The 18,441-nt window shown below is 38.1% G+C and overlaps 1 protein-coding gene across 1 annotated transcript in view; it reads left to right on the forward strand.

Moving 5' to 3' along the window:
• THSD7B (thrombospondin type 1 domain containing 7B) overlaps positions 1–18,441 on the forward strand; it is an 886,725-nt gene that overhangs the window by 111,847 nt on the left and 756,437 nt on the right. The window contains exon 2 of the mRNA XM_025405082.1: positions 7,793–7,966. Coding sequence (XP_025260867.1) covers positions 7,828–7,966 — 139 coding nt within the window. The 5' untranslated portion in view covers positions 7,793–7,827. The remainder of the gene's footprint in view (positions 1–7,792; positions 7,967–18,441) is intronic.

Consider the following 18,441-nt stretch of genomic DNA (forward strand, 5'->3'; position numbering starts at 1 on the left):
GACAACAGATGCAGTTACTCTACTTCTCATATATTAATCCTGTTTCTATAAAGGTGAGTTTGGTTTATTCCCCGTATTGGCTTCTTATAGGTTCACGTTCAGCAGGATGTTAGAGGCACATTCATACAACATACATCAACATACATAGATGTTTATAAATAGACCTACTGTATTTAGTGACATGGATACACCGGGACTTACAGCTCATGTAGCAGAAGGCACACAAAAACATGGCTTAAAAACAAAGTGGTTTATTTGCTCACAAAACAGAAAGTTCAGAAGTTGACAATTCAGACAGTGGCTGCAGCTTCATGATGGTTTCTGAGTCTCAGGTTCCCTCTGTTCCCCACTCTGTCTTCCTTAGCAGGTGGCATTTATCCCCATGACTTCGAGCAGGCTCTGGCACCTCTGGGTGTTGCATCTGTGTTCTGTGGGAAAGAGATAAATGGCGAAAGACCATACTTTTTTCGGGGGGACTTTATATTTTTATTGGATACGGGAAATCTCCACACACTTGATACTTCTGCCTCCTAATCATTGTCCAGAACTGAGTCACATGGTTGCCCTAGATACATGGGAATCTGGGAATGTGATCTTTTCTTTTCTTCTTTTCTCTTCTCTTCTTTTCTTCCTTTTCTTTTTCTTTTTTTTTCTCTCTCTCTTCTTTCTTTCTTTTCTGTCTCTCTCTCCTCTCTCTTCTCTCTCCCTTTCTTCCTTGACAAGTGGACATCTTAGAGGAATAGTAGTTCTAGAAGAAAGGGAGATTGGGGAGGCCAAGGCAGATGGATCATGAGGTAGGGGTTCAAGACCAGCCTGGCCAAGATGATGAAACCCTGTCTCTACTAAAAATACAAAAAAAAAAAAAAAAAGCCAGGCATGGTGGTCAGCACCTGTAATCCCAGCTACTCAGATTTATAAAGTAAGAGGAATTTTTTAAGCTATTTACCATAGGGTTGCATAATTGCTAAATTACTTGAACCTGGGAGGCAGAGGTTGCAGTGAGCTGAGATCGCGCCACTGCACTCCTGCCTGGGTGACAGAGCAAGACTCCGTCTCAAAAAAAGAGAAGAAGAAGAAGAAGAAAGGGAGAATGTAGCAATGTCTGTCACAGATACCAAGTTCTGTTTTTGAAGGTTTTAGAAAACTTATTTCCACCCCTGTTTTTATCTGTTATATCCTGTGGCAAAAGTTTGTTAAGAAGTAGGAAAAATATTTGTGAGGACTTTTTGCAAAATTTTCTGTGGCTTCATTACATGACACCAAGCTATTGCAATTACTAATATAGCAAACCAAAATACATGTGATTGTATACTTTTATGGTATGCATTCCCATGTCACATTCTTACATTTCACACCATTTAGGATTCTTCAGTTACCCGCAGAGTGTCATGCTGAGGTCTGCAGAGTGAGGTGCAGAGAGGAAGAGGCTGGTGGTTCAAAGGCCTGAACAAGTTACTAAACATTGTGTCATTGCAAGGCTGGAGGTTATTCTCTCATAAAATAGAGATGATAATACCTGTTTTCTCCTTCACAGGGTCAGTGTGAATCTTTGATGGAGTTCTTGGTACAGAGTGCTTTTAGCTCTTCAGAAATATGACACGAAGTCACAAGATTGGAAGGTTGAAAAAGCATCTTCCACTATTTTGCTGCAGGGCAGGACTGCATTCAAACTGTTCCTTAAATATTGCTGGAGTGGAGTTTTCTGACTTTTGAGAAAACAATGGCAATAGTAATAATGACAACCCTTTAGTGAGCTCTCAGTGTACACTGTCAGGCACTCATCAATACACTTTCCATCCCTGCTTCTGAAACATCCTTCACTCCTAAGGGTTATCATGGATGACTGTCCTCCTCATTTTGTGAATGAGGAACCTCAGGCTCCAAGGTCGTGCGCTGCCAGGGTTCACATGGCATGATATAAACAGAATGGGTTGTGGTAAACAGAACGAGTTGTAGCATCAGGACTGTTTTGTGACCCGGTTTTGACACTTGTTTGCTGAGATGGCCTTGGAATATTGATTTAACATCCTTAGGGATCAATCTCTTTTGCATCTAAAATTAGGAATAATTGCTCATTGTGATGATTAAGTGAAATTATTTGATATAGATGGCCTTGTATAAGATGCTGAGAGAACCTACATAGGGCTATAAAGGATCTATATTATCGGGGACATGAAAAAATGCTTGTGTTGATATTGAGTTACAATGCTAGTCTCTCTTGCTTCAGTGGGAGATCATTGAGGTCACTTGGAAACAACTGACTCTCTTTGTGATTTCAGGTTGTTGCTTGATGCACCATGCCTCAGTTTCCTTATCTCTAAAGTGGGGCATAATATGAATAACTACTTTGCAGGGCTGTGGTGAGCATTAAATGAAGTGTTTAGGTCATTGTCTTGTATACAGCAACGTATGGTAAAGCCATTATGGAAGGTAAAGTGGGATGCAGAATATTGTGATCAGACAATAGCCCCATTGATGGGCCATCTTTATTGAGCCATCCTCCCTGCGCAGTTACCATGAGATGGCGCTATGGAGACGTACATAATCATAGTTTCCTTTTCTCCCACTCATTGCTGTTTCTTCAGGCCGAAAGCAAATTGGAACTATTTTTACTTTATTTTATTTTTTAAATTTTGTGCCTTTTAAATATTTAAGGACTTCAGCAATAAGAATACATTTAAGGGAAAATGAAATGCGTATGAAGTGTGAGGTACATTTTTTATAGTTTCAATGGCCTTTCAATGATCAGAAAACTGAGGCTAAAAGGAGAAACTGTGTTTTTTATTTCTCTTAATATTCATCAGGTTAGAGCTAGCCTTGCAAATACATTTTGGATGCTAAGATATATAGTAAATAAGAAGATTTGGAAACTCAACGACCTTCATGATATAAATTATTCAAGCCATCGTGAGTAGCACATGCCTCCCGCATAATATGTTTTTGTAATCATAGTCGTAGCATTTTTTTTTTCATTTGTGTTTTACAAATGGAGGAGTAGAATCTCTAATTGTTTCTTGTCCTCTCATTTTGTTTATGATGAACTCTTGTGTCGCTTTCCAAGTTACAGATGCAAAAATGACTTCCAATATTTTCCAAGGAATAATTTAATGGGAATTCCAGGCATTTTGGGAAGAGAGACAACATGGTTCAGTGGAGTAGGACACACCTGTATTCAAATTCCATTCTGGGCCGGGCCCAGTGGCTCATGTCTGTAATCCCAGCACATTGGGAGGCCATGGCTGGCTGATCACCTGAGGCCAGGAGTTTGAGACCAGTCTGGCCAAAATGGTGAAACCCTGTCTCTACTAAAAATACAAAAATCAGCGGGGCATGGTGGCGGGCGCCTGTAGACCCAGCTACTCGGGAGGCCGAGACACAAGAAATGCTTGAACCTGGAAGGAGAAAGCCCTAGTGAGCCGAGATCGCGCCAGTGCACTCCAGCCTGAGTGACAGAGTAAGACTGTCAAAAAAAAAAAAAAAAAAATCCATCCTGCACTTTCCATCAGCGCAGTAGAAAGCATGCAGCACACATTTTTAGGAGTAAAAGTCCAAAATTGAGATTCTTTTAATCATTCTGTAAGATCTGTATTCCATATTGTTTTGGTCAAGATAAGTTTTTGGTTTCCTATTGGCACTATGCCTTGTTAGTGATAACCAGGAGAGTATGGGGACTACAGGAGCCTGGTAGGTTCTCCAAGCCACTTGTCTGGATCTTCTCCTGATGGGTCCTGGCTTGGGTAATCACAGAAGGAACCTTAAAGGAATTAGGTCACTTTGCAGAGTCAATACAGGGTTCTAGACTGGTGAGGAAGCCTAAGAGAAAACCAAGGCTCATAGCAAACTGTGCTAAGACAATATTAATGTGGCCTTCTTTGCAATTAAAATTCAAAGATTGATGCAAAATTCAACATATTTCCATATGACTCCTTGGCCAATCATTCTGGCTCATGTGCTGTCTCACTGGAACTCATAATCCTTTCAATCTCTTTTTAGGTTCCCACCTACAGCCATTTGGAGTAGAGAAGATGTGTTTTTGGCCCTCCTTCTCTTTAGTTTACATTGTAGTGATCATGTTTTTAGATATGCTGAATGGCCATTAGTGAGAACAGACAAAGTCATCTTGTATACCCTAGTGACTTTGTGTCATGAAAAAAAAGTAACCTCTGCATAGAACTGGTCCTGCTAGCTATTACTTTATTAACATTGGAAATAATAGCTTAGGAACAACTACCACCAAACACAGTCATCATCTTTATCAAAAGCTCTCTGACATGGCATTGACTTTGATCTATCATTATATATAGAAGGCCACTCATTTGTTTTCCCAGGGTTGTATTTTTAAACTAATTTGTTTTATAGGATTCACCAGGAAATTGTATTTTCTTATGAGGGCAATATTTAGGTTTTTATCAACTGCCTCAATGGCATATATAATTGGCAATGATGTCTTCTGAAAAATGTCTGGATTAAAATGTTTGTATCAAATCTGTATTATGCAGAATTAACCACCCATTTGTGTAGTGTGGTGTGTACGTGTCTGGAGAATATAATAGCCTGGCTTCAGTCCACCATTCCATAGAAGTGGAGTGAACGTCTGTTGAGACAAAAGACTTAGGCAGACTTTAAATATCATGATATAATTTCCAGTCCATTCTTAGTTGTGTTGCTTCTTAAAGCATGTGAACTTATCATTATAAGTGTGAAATATCCATGATCTAGTGTATGTGTGTATGTGTATAAAAATGTCTCATCTATTGGACCACAATTCTTACCATAGACAGATGCCAGCTTACCTGGGAGCATCAGGGCAGGAGCTGAGATTCCAGGGCTTCTAGCTGGAATGGGGAGCTCCTTCCTGCATGAACCCACACCTGAAACTTGTACACTAAGGAGAGCAGGTACTGAGGGGTAAACACATGTGTCTGTGGCTGCAGTCTGTCCCCTAACATGCTCTGGGGTCTCTGAGGCTCTTCTCCAGCTCTGCTGTAGCTGCAGTTCTGACTGTGGCACTATCTCCTCTTCTGGAGAGGGGGAGGGAGGGAGGGTGCAGAGTATGCTCCCCAGTGGTGATGTGTGTGTCTATGAATCTTCACATGTGCACAGAGCCTGGGCTGCTGTCCATTTGGATTCCAGAAAAGGACTCTTGGCCAGAACAATTCAGGTTTTGTAATAGGATACTAACTTAAAAATATTTTTACTTGAGGAGAGGGACTACCTTTTTCAGCTTCACACAAAAATACCATATAATCTAGTAATTGCCTTAGAATAAACTATAATTTCGTAGCCATGTTGCCTAATTTTTAGCAAAAGCTCAGTTGTGACAAATCATATTCTCGGATGTTTGCTCTAAGGAAATGTGGCCAATTCAGTTCTCTAGGCCAGAAGTTTTAGAATTGTGCGTAGTAGTGCCACAGAAGTTTCATGAAATCATCTAACAGGCCACTCTTGGAGGAAAAAACCACTCAAACCACTGAGCTTTACCATCTTTCAGCTGGAGCACTCCACTTTGCTCTTCTCAATATTGGTATGCAGTGTAGACATTTGAAGAAAAGTTTTGGTTGCTTTTTACTCTTCATCCCTGGATTGAGGCAGGCTGTCAGAGAGCTATGTACTGGAACTTCATTGCTTGACTCCTTGTAGAATAATTTTTACTGATTTGTACTTTGCCACTGTACCCTTGGAGTGTTCCAGGAGTGCCACGAGACTCCACCACAGACAACTTGCTGTTTTATTTGATGAAGTAATGTGTTCAGCACATGGTCCAGCACACCACCTGTATTTATGAGGACTCCTGGTATAAATCCCAACAGTGCTTGGGAACGGGCAATGTCTTTCCCTGGGGGGGGGGGGGGAAGAAGGCAAAAACTGTGGGCAGGGTGGTATAATTTAATCCTATGCACATGAGGACCATAGACTGCAATAGCTGTTTCTTTTCTTTGGCCACTAGGAAGCTCATAGTCAGCTTTGCCACCCACCTATAGTAATTGTGTGGCTATATATTTAGGGGCAATAACTTCTACCCTTCAGATCCTTTTTACTGTTCATTCCTTTTACCCTCCTGTACCTATATCTTTTTATTTTTCATAATACATGTATTATGGTAAGTTATTTTATATCTCCTTCACTCCAGTACCATTTTCTTATTATCTTTTGGAAAATTGTACCTGGATGTCTGGTAGCCTCATCAGACAATCTATTCTATTCTAAAGTAAAGCACGTTCTCAAATATGCCCCCTTCCTGTTTCCTGTTTTTGTTAAAGGGATCCCATTGGTTCAGGCTTTTAAGTTTGCCCTTCTATCCCTTTTCATATCTTCCTCTTATATAGCACATCCAGTTGTTAACCAGATCCTTTAAATCCAGAAGCAATTTGTATGACTTCTCAAGTCTCTCCTGATCCTTGATCTTTTCGTTTACCAATACCTGCCTGGACTACTGTTTCACTAATTTTCTAACTGCCCTCAATTTCTCTACCATCGTCTACTAGTAATCCGTTATGCACACTGATCCTAGTTATTTAAAAATAATTTACTCTTCTATGATTCTTGCTATTGTTTACAGCATGAAGCCCAAATACCTCATATGCCACTCACAACTCTTTACAATTTGGCTCCCAACGTATGTTTTAAATCTCATCTTAGTCCATTCCTCCCTCTTCTTTGTGTCCTTCACAGCAGCCAGCAGCCTAATCACCAGTCCCCAAACACAAAACGCATTTCAACGCCTTGTTGTTTTCTCTGCCTGAGATGCCCGTCCTGACTCCTTCAAGTCCTTATGTTTCCCTAGACTCTTCTCAAGTATTATCTTGTGTGAGGCTCTCCTCTCTTTTTCGCATAGCACAGAGGAACTAATTGCCTTGTCCTCAATCTTTCCATCCCACTTTCTTAATACTACTGTTAGCGCATCCCTTGCCCTGCTTTGGACTTGTTGTGTATGTGTATCCCTTTCTCCGAATCATGAGCTCCTCATGGAATTTGAGCAGAAGGGAGGGAATAAACAACATATCTGCCAACCTGCTTTTAAGAATAAAATACACTGACACAGGGACTGTAGAGTCCATAGAATTGATGATGCCTTCAATGGGTGAGGATTGAAAACCTGGCTAATTAACTGCTGACCTTCAAATGTTAATATTATAAAGACTATCTTCATGGCAATAGAAAATTTGTAATACCATCATAATAAACGTTCTAGCAGTCAAAGTAAGTTTTTATCATTTCTGTACGGAAGAAACTTACCTGATTTTTCTGTACAGAAGAAACTTACCTGATTTTATTTCAGAGAAATAAAAGGTGTACATTTAACATTTAACATAGCTTATATTTACTACTTTCTTTTAATAATATGCACTGTTAAAGCTTATTTTCTTACCAAAAGTATAAATATGAATTAACCACCTCAGGCTTTTGTTTCTTTTCTTTTTAGAGTTTCTAAGGGAATAAAGTAACTACTTTGGATCCTGTAGAGAATCCATGATAATATTATCATGTTACATTGATCTTTTTTTTAACCAAAAGAATAAAATAAAAAGCAATTGGGGAGTTAAGCAGTTTTATCATCCAGTGGTAGATTTCATACATGAATACACTTCACTACAAAAAATAATACAAAACATGGTAAAAACAGAATATGGATTTGCTTTTTGTAGCTTTTCCCACAGGGTTATTATATGTACTATCTTCATGGTAATGAAAAATTTGCAATACCATCATAATAAAGGTTCTAGCAGTCAAAATGAGTTTTTATCATTTCTTTACAGAAGAAACTTACCTGATTTTTCTTTTTCTCTTTTAGGAATAGGCAAGTCAAGAGGCTGAAAAATCTGAAGCATGTTTCCAAAGAGCAACCTGACAGTCACTTGCTGGGTATGGAGCTGCATGAGGAATCTCTTTCTATTGCTTTCTCTCTTGCTGTCCCATGCAGCTCATTTGGAAGGCAAAAAGGATAACCAGTTCATCTGGAAACCAGGTAGGAATGTCCTGGCTGTTCCTTTGTCCTGTTTCCATCAACAAGAAGTATATTCTTTCCACCCTTCTTCTTCTTCTTTCTAAAGTAGTGAGAAATATCCAGAGAGGAAAAATAGACTCTTTTTAAAAATTCTGCAGCTTATGTTTGATTTTCACTCCTGCATAATTGTCTTCTCCATCCATAATGCTTGTTATCCTTCTGAATTTTCATGTTGTTGTCAATTAAAGTTATGATTTCCATAGTTACATCTACTTCTCCTTTGTCAAATATTTCACCAGTATGGAGCATATTTGTAGCAAAAATGACATCTGAATTTAGCTGATGTTCTCAGCTAAGAACGCTTGGCCCAGTTCTGCATGTCTCTTTCAGGGTTTAAACTAGTTAGCTATCTATTATTAAATACTTTCCAGTGTAAATCTTCTATGTCTAGGTTTGAGAGCATGAAAAATTATCCTAACAACTTTGCTCATTAGTTGTGACTGTAAAGTCATCTTAATGTATTTTGAGATTCTTAGCTACCTCATGCATGATCCTTTATGTATATGAATAATTTTAGTTGAAGTTTGGAGGCTGAAATATAACTTATGTTCATCTCTAAATATTTCCTTAATTTGGCTGTGAAAAAGATCTGTTAAATTTAATTTCAAAGCCTAATAATTTATTAACTTAAATTATGAACCCTAAACATCTTAGCTCTTCATATTACTGGTGCTTTTCCTTGCTCTGGATTTTAATTTTCTTTAAGTTTCACAATCAGATCATTTAAAATATTTATTGCTTTCTGAAGACTCTATTCTGTCAAATACAGATAACTTATATACTTAATATCTTGGAACTGGAAAATGTGATGTTTTAAAAGATCTATGGTCCTCAAAGAGTTTTCATTTTGACCTCATCATCTGTAAATTAAATAGACTTCAAATGTATTGTGTCACCATGGAAATATGTATAAAAGTGATATTTGTAATATTTAAATAATTTTGCAAAAATGGAAGTGAATTATGCTTTAAAGTCAATGAAGTAAAAAACAAACAAACAAACAAACAAAAAAAACACCACCATTAGAGATACAGTCTGGATGAAATGTAATTGCATTAAAGCCCCTATAAATTAATTTAATTGTGGGCTCCAATACTTCCTTACTGATTTGCATTTTTTTCCCTCAGTAGTTTTAGGAAGCTTTAGAAATAGTCCTGAAAGTCAGTATTTCCTTTCTGGGCATGGGGTTATTTTGTTTTAATCACAAAAGACAAACATTTGATCAAATCAAAATTTGCACATTTTTATGACTACTGTCAAAAGTTTTTTAAAAAAATATGATTAAAATGGAAAGTGGCAAATTTGAAACACGAATGAGATGTGTTAAGAAAATGGGGTTATTTTGAAGCAAGTTTTAAAATAAGGATGCTTTTCTAAAAGTAGGTCATTGGAACAAGATGGTAAAAACAAACTCTACAGTGGATGGATTTTTTTTGGTAACTGTCAAACTTAAGTTTCAGAAGTGAGGATCCTTTTCATCATACATAACACATTGTTTAAAATGAACATATGAGTCACTACTGTCACTTCTTCTGGTATTCATTACTTCTTTCCCTTCTTACAGTGCCATCAAAAAGGTAGCAATATAATTTTTTCCTATTTGGTTTTGCTTTCAAAGCAAATTACTTGTATATGACTGACATAGTAAAAGTGAAAGAAATCTAAAAGGTGCAAAATTAAGAACAAAAGCTCAAATGTATCCCTTTCCAATCTCTTTTGTATCCTTCAGAAAATTTCCTTGTATATGTAAGTACACATTTATGCATATTTAAGTGTATGAATCACACACAAGATACGCATATAATTATACTTATAGTTATTAATTAGGTTCTGTTAAGAAAGAAACAGCACATGCAAAGTTGGCAGTTGAGAAGAGTTTCATAGAAGGACATTTACAAAAGTAGGCAAGTGTGAGCAGTGTGTAAGGACAGCAACAAGGGATTGTGCAGTGACCCTGAACTCTATCAGTTGGGAGCCTCTACAACTTCTGGGTCTGTAGGGGCCACGAGAAAGAGTGGTTCCCAGAATCTGGAGAGGAATGTTTATAGAGCAGGTGTTTGACAAATGCTGTGGGTTTTAAAGGGATACAACCAACCTGCAGCAAATAGGAAGGAGGCCGGGGGAATGAAGGGCCCCACCTCACTTTCCTCCAGCTTTCAGATCTGCCAGGCCTCCTATTGGATGAATTCAACCAAAAACCACAAGGCAGGGGAGCCCATGGTTGTATCCATTCAGGTAAACCTCTTTAGCAGGAAGCAGGATGGAGAATGGTGCACCTGAAAATATTTAATTCATCCATATATGCGTATATGTATACACACACATTTCATATAAGTGGAATCATACTCTGCACTGCTTTTTGCAGCTATCTTTGATCATACAATGATATATTGATGAATATTACATATTACTGCACATAGGCCAACCTCATCTTTTAATGATTGCATAGTATTCTTTAGCATTTTTATTTAATAAATTTATCTAGTTTTCCTGATGCTTTATCTTCTCTTCCTCTATTGCTTAGCATTTCGGTGGCTTCTAGTTTTTTGCTATTATAAATAATGCTGACATGAATGCAGTATTATTTTAAAGGTAAGCAATAATAAATTGATTTGAGGAGTTATATCCCTGGAAAAATTCTAGTTTATAACCTTCAAAGACAACATCAACACCTTAGAATCTGTTACCTATTTACGGATGTGTTTAGTATATTTCATTTTGATTTTTAACACTGTATTGCAGCTGAAATTAGCTGTATTTTTAGGGTATGTTATCAAATCCAAGAACTCAGGTCCAATGTAATTTGGAATTTGAACAGATTTCCATGGAGACCCAGATAACTATACTTTATTTTAGAAACCTAGAAACCATTCTCTGGGTTTTGATTGCCATGTCAACCACTTTACTCTTTTGTTGGTGTCTATTGCTCCCCACCCCCACACTCCAAATCAGTAGGTCAGATGTTAGTCAACCTCATCCAAATTACAGGCATTTCTAAGTGAGTCCTGGCTTTGGAGAAACAATGGGTTGATGAATAATAAGTGAGTGCTTTATGTTTTTTAGGATTTCCATACTGAGGGAGAGTCTGGTGAGCTGTAGGCTGCAAGGTCATTGATCTGGCGAGGCTGTTGAATACCTGTCATTATTGTGATGAGATCCTATATTAGTGTCAGGCACTCTGTTAGCTGTGTCAAGAAAGAAGGATCACATCAGCAACAGTATCAGATAAGGGACAATGTTGCTGGCTGTTTTAAGTTTCAATATAAAACTGTTAATGCCTGCCTGCTTTGTATAGATGAACAGATTATGGTCTCTGATCCCACAGTACAATCGTGCTCTTTTAAAAAATTCCTCAGTTTTGGTTCTAAGAGGTTCACTTATTTCTAGTAATACTTATTGAGTCCTTACTGTGTATCAGACGTTGTTACAAGTACATGAGATAAATTGATTGAGAATAAAATAGACAAATCCCCGGTCCTCATAAAGAGGGTAATAAACATGATCAGTAGTTAAATAGAATATGTTAGATGAGGGCGAGTGCTAAGAAGGAAAGATGAGGCCAGAAGGAGGGATATGCAGTGGGAGCGAGGAGACTAAAAGCTTAAGGAGGTTGTCCATGAGCCTGAGGAAGTGAATCTGAGTAAAGACCTGAGGGAAGTGAGGGAGCCAGCCATGGATATATCAAGGTGAAGAAGAATATTCCAGATGGTGGGAACAAGAAGGACAAAGGACTTGAGGCAGGAGTGTGGGGAGCATGCTTGAGGACATGTGGGGAGGGAGGCCAGCGTGCAGGAGCAGAGTGAACATGGGGAGGGTGATGGGAGCTCAGGTCAGATGGGTAACGGGGTCCACATGGGGTATGTCCTCATAGGTCAGAATAAGATTTTGTTTTTTACTCTATGTGAGATAGAAAGACACGGGAGGGTTCTGAGAGGGTGATGACATAAGCTGACTTTCTTATTGACGTTCTTTTCAATAAGATTTGAAGAGGATCCTTGTGGGTGGCTGACTGAGAAGAGCAGGGCAAGGAGACGAGGTAGGAGGCTACTGCGGAATTAAAGGGAAGAGCCATGGTGATAGCTTGAACCAAGGCCATGGCAGTGGAGGTGCGGACAAGGAGTTGAATCTTGGCTATATTATATTTAAGGCCACAATTATCAACCAAGGGCGATTTTGCCCTGCTGGAGACATTTGGCAATGCCTGGAGACATTTCTGATTATCACAACTGGGGGTGCTACTGACATGTGTTGACTAGAAGCCAGGGATGCTGATAAACATTCTGAAATGTACAGAGCAGTCTCCTACAACAAAGAATTATCAGGTTTCAAAATCTCAACAGTGCCCAGGTTGAGAAACCCTGATTTAAGATAAAGCCATCAGGATTTATTGATGTGGGATGGGTGATACTGACTTTGACCTGAGCAACTGGAAGAGTGGAGTTGCTGTCATTTAATATGGACTAAGAAGGAGCTGGTATACAGGGAATAGTAAGCACTCAGTATTGGGCATGCTAAACTTTTGATTCTGTTAGAAATTCATGTGGAGGTGTTCACTAGGAAGTTACGGGGTCTGAATTCAGGAGAGAGGTTTCTGCTGGAGATATGAATTTGAGAGCTACTACCAAAGAGGTAGGATTTAAATATGTAGTCCTAGAAATGAAGGGATGAGCTTGAAATTTGTAATCTGGCATAGGTAGAGGATAAAATTCAAATGTATGGACTGACATGACATTAAAGCAAATTGTTGTGGCAAAATACACACAATATAAACTTTACCATTTTAACCACTTCAAAGTATACAATTCAGTGATATTAGTATATCACAGTGTGGTGGAATCATCACCTCTATCTAATTTCACAACATTTTCATCACCCCAAATTATATTTTGCAAGTGACCTTATACAAAGTCTGGAAAGCAAATTATGTTTTGAATAATAAGTTCTGAAATAGAAGAAAACTCCATATTTGTTGTGTGTGTGTGACAGGCTTTTAAAATAGCCTTCAGTCATCCTAAGAGATTACTCTTGATATAGTTTGGAAGTTTGTTCCATCTAAGTCTTACATTACAATGTAATCCCCAATGATGGAGGTGGGGCCAGGTGGCAGGTGTTTGGATCATAATGGGGATCCCTCAAGAATGGCTTGGTGTCATCCTGGCAGTAGTGAGTGAGTTCTTGCTCTGTTCATGAGAGATCTGGTTGTTTAAAAGAGCATGGCTCCTACCCCCCATCTTGCTCCGTCTCACCGTGTGACACACTGGCTCTCCCTTTACCTTCCTCCCTGATTGTAAGCTTCCTGAGGCCTCACCAGAAGCAGAACCTAGCACTGTGCTTCCTGTACAATCTGTAGAACGATGAGCCAAATTAAACATTTTCTTTATAAATTACCTAGTCTCTAGTACTCCTTTAGAGAAATGAAAACAGACTAATACAGGTATAATACTAACACTAATATAGACTAATACTAATACAGGTAAACCAATGTTCAAATCCTGGTTGTCTAAGGGAAAAAAGTTGTTTAACCTCTCTGAGTCATATTTATCCTTCTGAAAATGGATATTGATAATAAATACTTCACAGGACTCTTTGAGAATTAAGTAAGACACGATTTGAAATACCTAATATATAGCAGCTATTCAATAACTGTTAGCTACTATTTCTATCATTATTATATAATAATTTCAGGTTTAAAATATTTAATTGTGCTTTTATGTTATACAGTTTCTGTATACTTCTATTTCTTAGACATACAAAAAAGAGGGGATTATTTGCCAGGTATGTGCACTTTATTAATTAATGGTCAAAATTGTTTCACTTTTTTAGTTCTAAAACTTTCTTTATATATGCCAAATTCTAGGAAAGTTTTAATTTCAGTAGCTCATGCTCAATGAATAAAATCTGTGAAGATAATGACCTATTTCTAAGAACTAAGTGTATAAATTGGAATTAATATTTTGGGAAAAAAGAGACTATGAAAATTACATTGCTTAAGGAATAAAGTATCTTACATATATTAATATTTAATTATAGCTTAAATAGTAGTGTTTTCAGTATTGAATGTACTTTAAGGAAAAAATTGCATTATGTTTATTACCTATTTATATATTAAAGGTTAGGAATTTTAGAGAAAATAAAATGTTCTTAGGAGAGAGCTATTTTTTAAAATATGTGCTAGAAGTTCATGAAATTTATTTTCTGGGAATTTTACTTATGTTGACATCATTTTAATTACTTCCATGGATATTGGTTTATCTAAGAGGCATGAGTGTTAAATCAGCAGTATCCAAAAGTGTAGACATATGGCCTGGGGTTCACCACTAAACATTCTAATTTTTTTGTAGACTACAATCCCTAATTTTCCAATGTTTCCAGTAGATCAGAAAAACATCCATCTTACCCAAACTGCATAAAGTAAATTACTCTGCTATATTTTTTCTAAGTAGTATTAAAATGTAGGCTCCCGGAGGACAGGGCGTTTTGCTGATTTTATTCAACAATATACTCCAGGTATCAAGAATATAAATAACTTATATAATAAGAATATAATATAGAAAATAGCCCTAGCACATTAAGCCAAATAAGGGGCACTGTTTTTTGGGGTGTGTGTGTGTGTGCTTGTGTGTGTGCCTGTATTTAGGGGAGTTGAGAAGAGATGAAAGTATGACCCATGTTATTCTAGAGCTTGTAGTATATATTGAGGAGAGGATATAAAACGTCTGTAAATTAAAGTCAAACTTATAAATATAAATCAGTAAATTTGAAAATATATTTCCATGTCACTTTATTCCAGTACCATTTCTGATTGTCTCTGGAAAAGACGTTGAACTCAATCTTTTTTTTTTTTTATTTTTTTATTTTTTTATTTATCACTTGAAATGTTGTCTTTTTTTTTTTTTTTAAATTTATTTATTATTATTATACTTTAAGTTGTAGGGTACATGTGCATAACGTGCAGGTTTGTTACATATGTATACTTGTGCCATGTTGGTCTGCTGCACCCATCAACTCGTCATTTGCATCAGGTATAACTCCCAATGCAATCCCTCCCCCCTACCCCCTCCCCATGATAGGCCCCGGTGTGTGATGTTCCCCTTCCTGAGTCCAAGTGATCTCATTGTTCAGTTCCCACCTATGAGTGAGAACATGCGGTGTTTGGTTTTCTGTTCTTGTGATAGTTTGCTAAGAATGATGGTTTCCAGCTGCATCCATGTCCCTACAAAGGACGCAAACTCATCCTTTTTTATGGCTGCATAGTATTCCATGGTGTATATGTGCCACATTTTCTTAATCCAGTCTGTCACTGATGGACATTTGGGTTGATTCCAAGTCTTTGCTATTGTGAATAGTGCTGCAATAAACATACGTGTGCATGTGTCTTTATAGCAGCATAATTTATAATCCTTTGGGTATATCCCCAGTAATGGGATGGCTGGGTCATATGGTACATCTAGTTCTAGATCCTTGAGGAATCGCCATACTGTTTTCCATAATGGTTGAACTAGTTTACAATCCCACCAACAGTGTAAAAGTGTTCCTATTTCTCCACATCCTCTCCAGCACCTGTTGTTTCCTGACTTTTTAATGATCGCCATTCTAACTGGTGTGAGATGGTATCTCATTGTGGTTTTGATTTGCATTTCTCTGATGGCCAGTGATGATGAGCATTTCTTCATATGTCTGTTGGCTGTATGAATGTCTTCTTTTGAGAAATGTCTGTTCATATCCTTTGCCCACTTTTTGATGGGGTTGTTTGAACTCAATCTTTAAAAAACAGGCTCACATAGTTAAAGATGTAAATATTATTCTAAATCTTATAATGAGATGTAGTTATATCTTACCTTCCAGTTCAATTCCATAAAGAGACAGTTTCAACTCTTTTTGCTGTTTATTCTGATATTCACCTTTATATTTCTAGGTAATATGCTCATGAGTGATATTTCTTAGTTGATAGGTATTAGATAGTTCCTATTGACTCTCTCTTATGTTAGTTAAGCATTTATCTCTCCTAGATCTACTCCTCTCCTCCTTAGTACAGTTATTCAAAATAGTTATATCAAAATACTTAAATCAACAAACAGTGCTTATACTCTATGTAGTGTCCCCTGCTGAGCCAAGCAGTGTGCTGTGCACCTGCATCCTTTCTTGTTCAGCTTTTTCTTTTACATAGAAATGAAAAATTTCCTCCTTTTTTGTTTTGCTTGGTTTTCTTTGAAGCTACTGCTGCTTTTCCCCAAAGCTCCATTTGCTGTGTCACATGCCCATCATTAATTTGTTCAAAGATTCAAGCGCAGTTCTAAGTGCTTGATTACATTTTTTCTTTGGGAGATTTTCCCACAGTCCTGTCTCCCTGCACAGCCTGCACAGTCATCATCTGTGGAACATCCTTTTGCTCTCGCTCATCTTGAATCCCTTGTTTCCTGTTCTGTTTCTCTTCTTTGCCTTTATTGCTGTGTTTTCCAGACGCATCCTCTAGTACTGCTGAAGTAGGGTGTACTGGAAGTAATTTTTCAAATCCTTTGATGTCTGAAAGGGTCTTTATGCTTGTCATATACTTGATTGATAGCTTGGGTGTGACATTCAAGGTTAAAAAGCATTTTTTTTCCTTCAGAATTTTGAGAGTCTTGCCTTATTGTATTATAGTCCCCAATGCCATTACTGAGAAGTTTGATGCCATTCTGATCTCGCCTTTTTGCACCTTGGTACCTGTTTTCTTGTTATTCTTTCTCTGGAATCTTTTTTATCCATAAAGTTCTGAAATGTCATGATTATATGCTTTGAGGTAAGCCTTTTTTCCTTATTGTGCTAGATGTTTGTAGGATATTTCCATTGGTGTACTCATTACTCATTCATGTCCATGTCATCTTCTTCTCCTTCTTCAAGACGGAGTCTTTCTCCGTCACCCAGGCTGGAGTGCAATAGTGTGGTCTCAGCTCACTGCAGCCTCCACCTCCTGGGTTCAAGCAATTCTTCCGCCTCAGCCTCCTGAGTAGCTGGGACTACAGGTGCCCACCAACATGCCCGGCTAGGTTTTTCTATTTTTAGTAGAGACGGGGTTTCATCATGTTGGCCAGGCTGGTCTCGAACTCCTGACCTCAGGTGATCCACTCGCCTCGGCCTCCCAAAGTGTTGGGATTATAGGTGTGAGCTACCATGACTGGCCATATTCTATACTTCTGAGACTTTTTTTAATGCAATTTCTTCTCTGTTGCATCAGTTCCTTCTGAAACTCTTTAGACAAAGGTTTGACCTCTCTGACTGATCTTCAATTTTTAGATAGTTTCCTTATTTGCCTTTTGTTTGTAGATTTATTTTAATTTCTAAAGTTTTTTCTACTTCATCTTTTAACTATTATTTTGAACATATTTTTATTTCTACAATCCCGTCTTTAATTTGTAAGGTCTTTTGCTTGTTCTGTGATTTTTTTTAATTGCATCTTGTTTCATAGATGTAGTGGCTTTTCATTCAGAGGATATTAAGGGTAGTTTAATCTTTTTCCTTTCATTCTCTGCACCATTTATGCTTCCTCTGAGTCATTTTTTCCTGTTTCCTTCATTTATGTGTTTGACCGTGGCCTCTGACATAGTGAGCTTTCTTCTAATGTCTATTTATTATTGGCTATCTCTTTAGTGTTTCACAGTATTAAAAGAAAGACAGTAAAACAGATTCAACATTCTGTGTATGTGACTCAGCTGTTGGGCTTCATTGTCAAAATAGTTTTGTGTGGAGAGCTGGCTTTTTAGTTGGAGCATGGGTCCCTCAAAAAATCTGTATTTATCAATACCCAAAGGTTTTTCTCTGGAGCTGTATTCTTGAAGGTGGAGGCTACGCAGCTATAACAAAGCTCCAAAATACAGTGGCTTAAAAAAATAGAAGCTCAGAGGCCGGGCGCGGTGGCTCAAGCCTGTAATCCCAGCACTTTGGGAGTCCGAGGCGGGTGGATCACGAGGTCAGGAGATCGAGACTATCCTGGCTAACATAGTGAAACCCTGTCTCTACTAAAAATACAAAAAACTAGCAGGGCGTGGTGGTGGGCGCCTGTAGTCCCAGCTACTTGGGAGGCTGAGGCGGGAGAATGGCGTGAACCCGGGAGGCGGAGCTTGCAGTGAGCTGAGATCAGGCCACTGCACTCCAGCCTGGGAGACACAGCAAGACTCCGTCTCAAAAAAAAAAAAAAAAAAAAAAAAAAATAGAAGCTCAGATCTCTTATGTGAAATCATGTAGTTAGTGGTCCAGACTGGAGGCTCTGCTCCATGTGTCCATTCAGCCAGGCACTTTTCCTTCATATTCGGGGAAGACATCATTCTCTACCCATTCAAGCTGGGTCACAGGCATTTCCATGTTCTAGCTGATGAAAAGAGGGAAGAGCTGAAGTCCAGAACAACAGATTTCAAACAAGTGACACAGCAGTTCCGTCCATGTTCCAATTCTCTATTGCT

Source organism: Theropithecus gelada, chromosome 12 (genome assembly GCF_003255815.1).
Source record: "Theropithecus gelada isolate Dixy chromosome 12, Tgel_1.0, whole genome shotgun sequence".
NCBI lineage: Eukaryota > Metazoa > Chordata > Mammalia > Primates > Cercopithecidae > Theropithecus > Theropithecus gelada.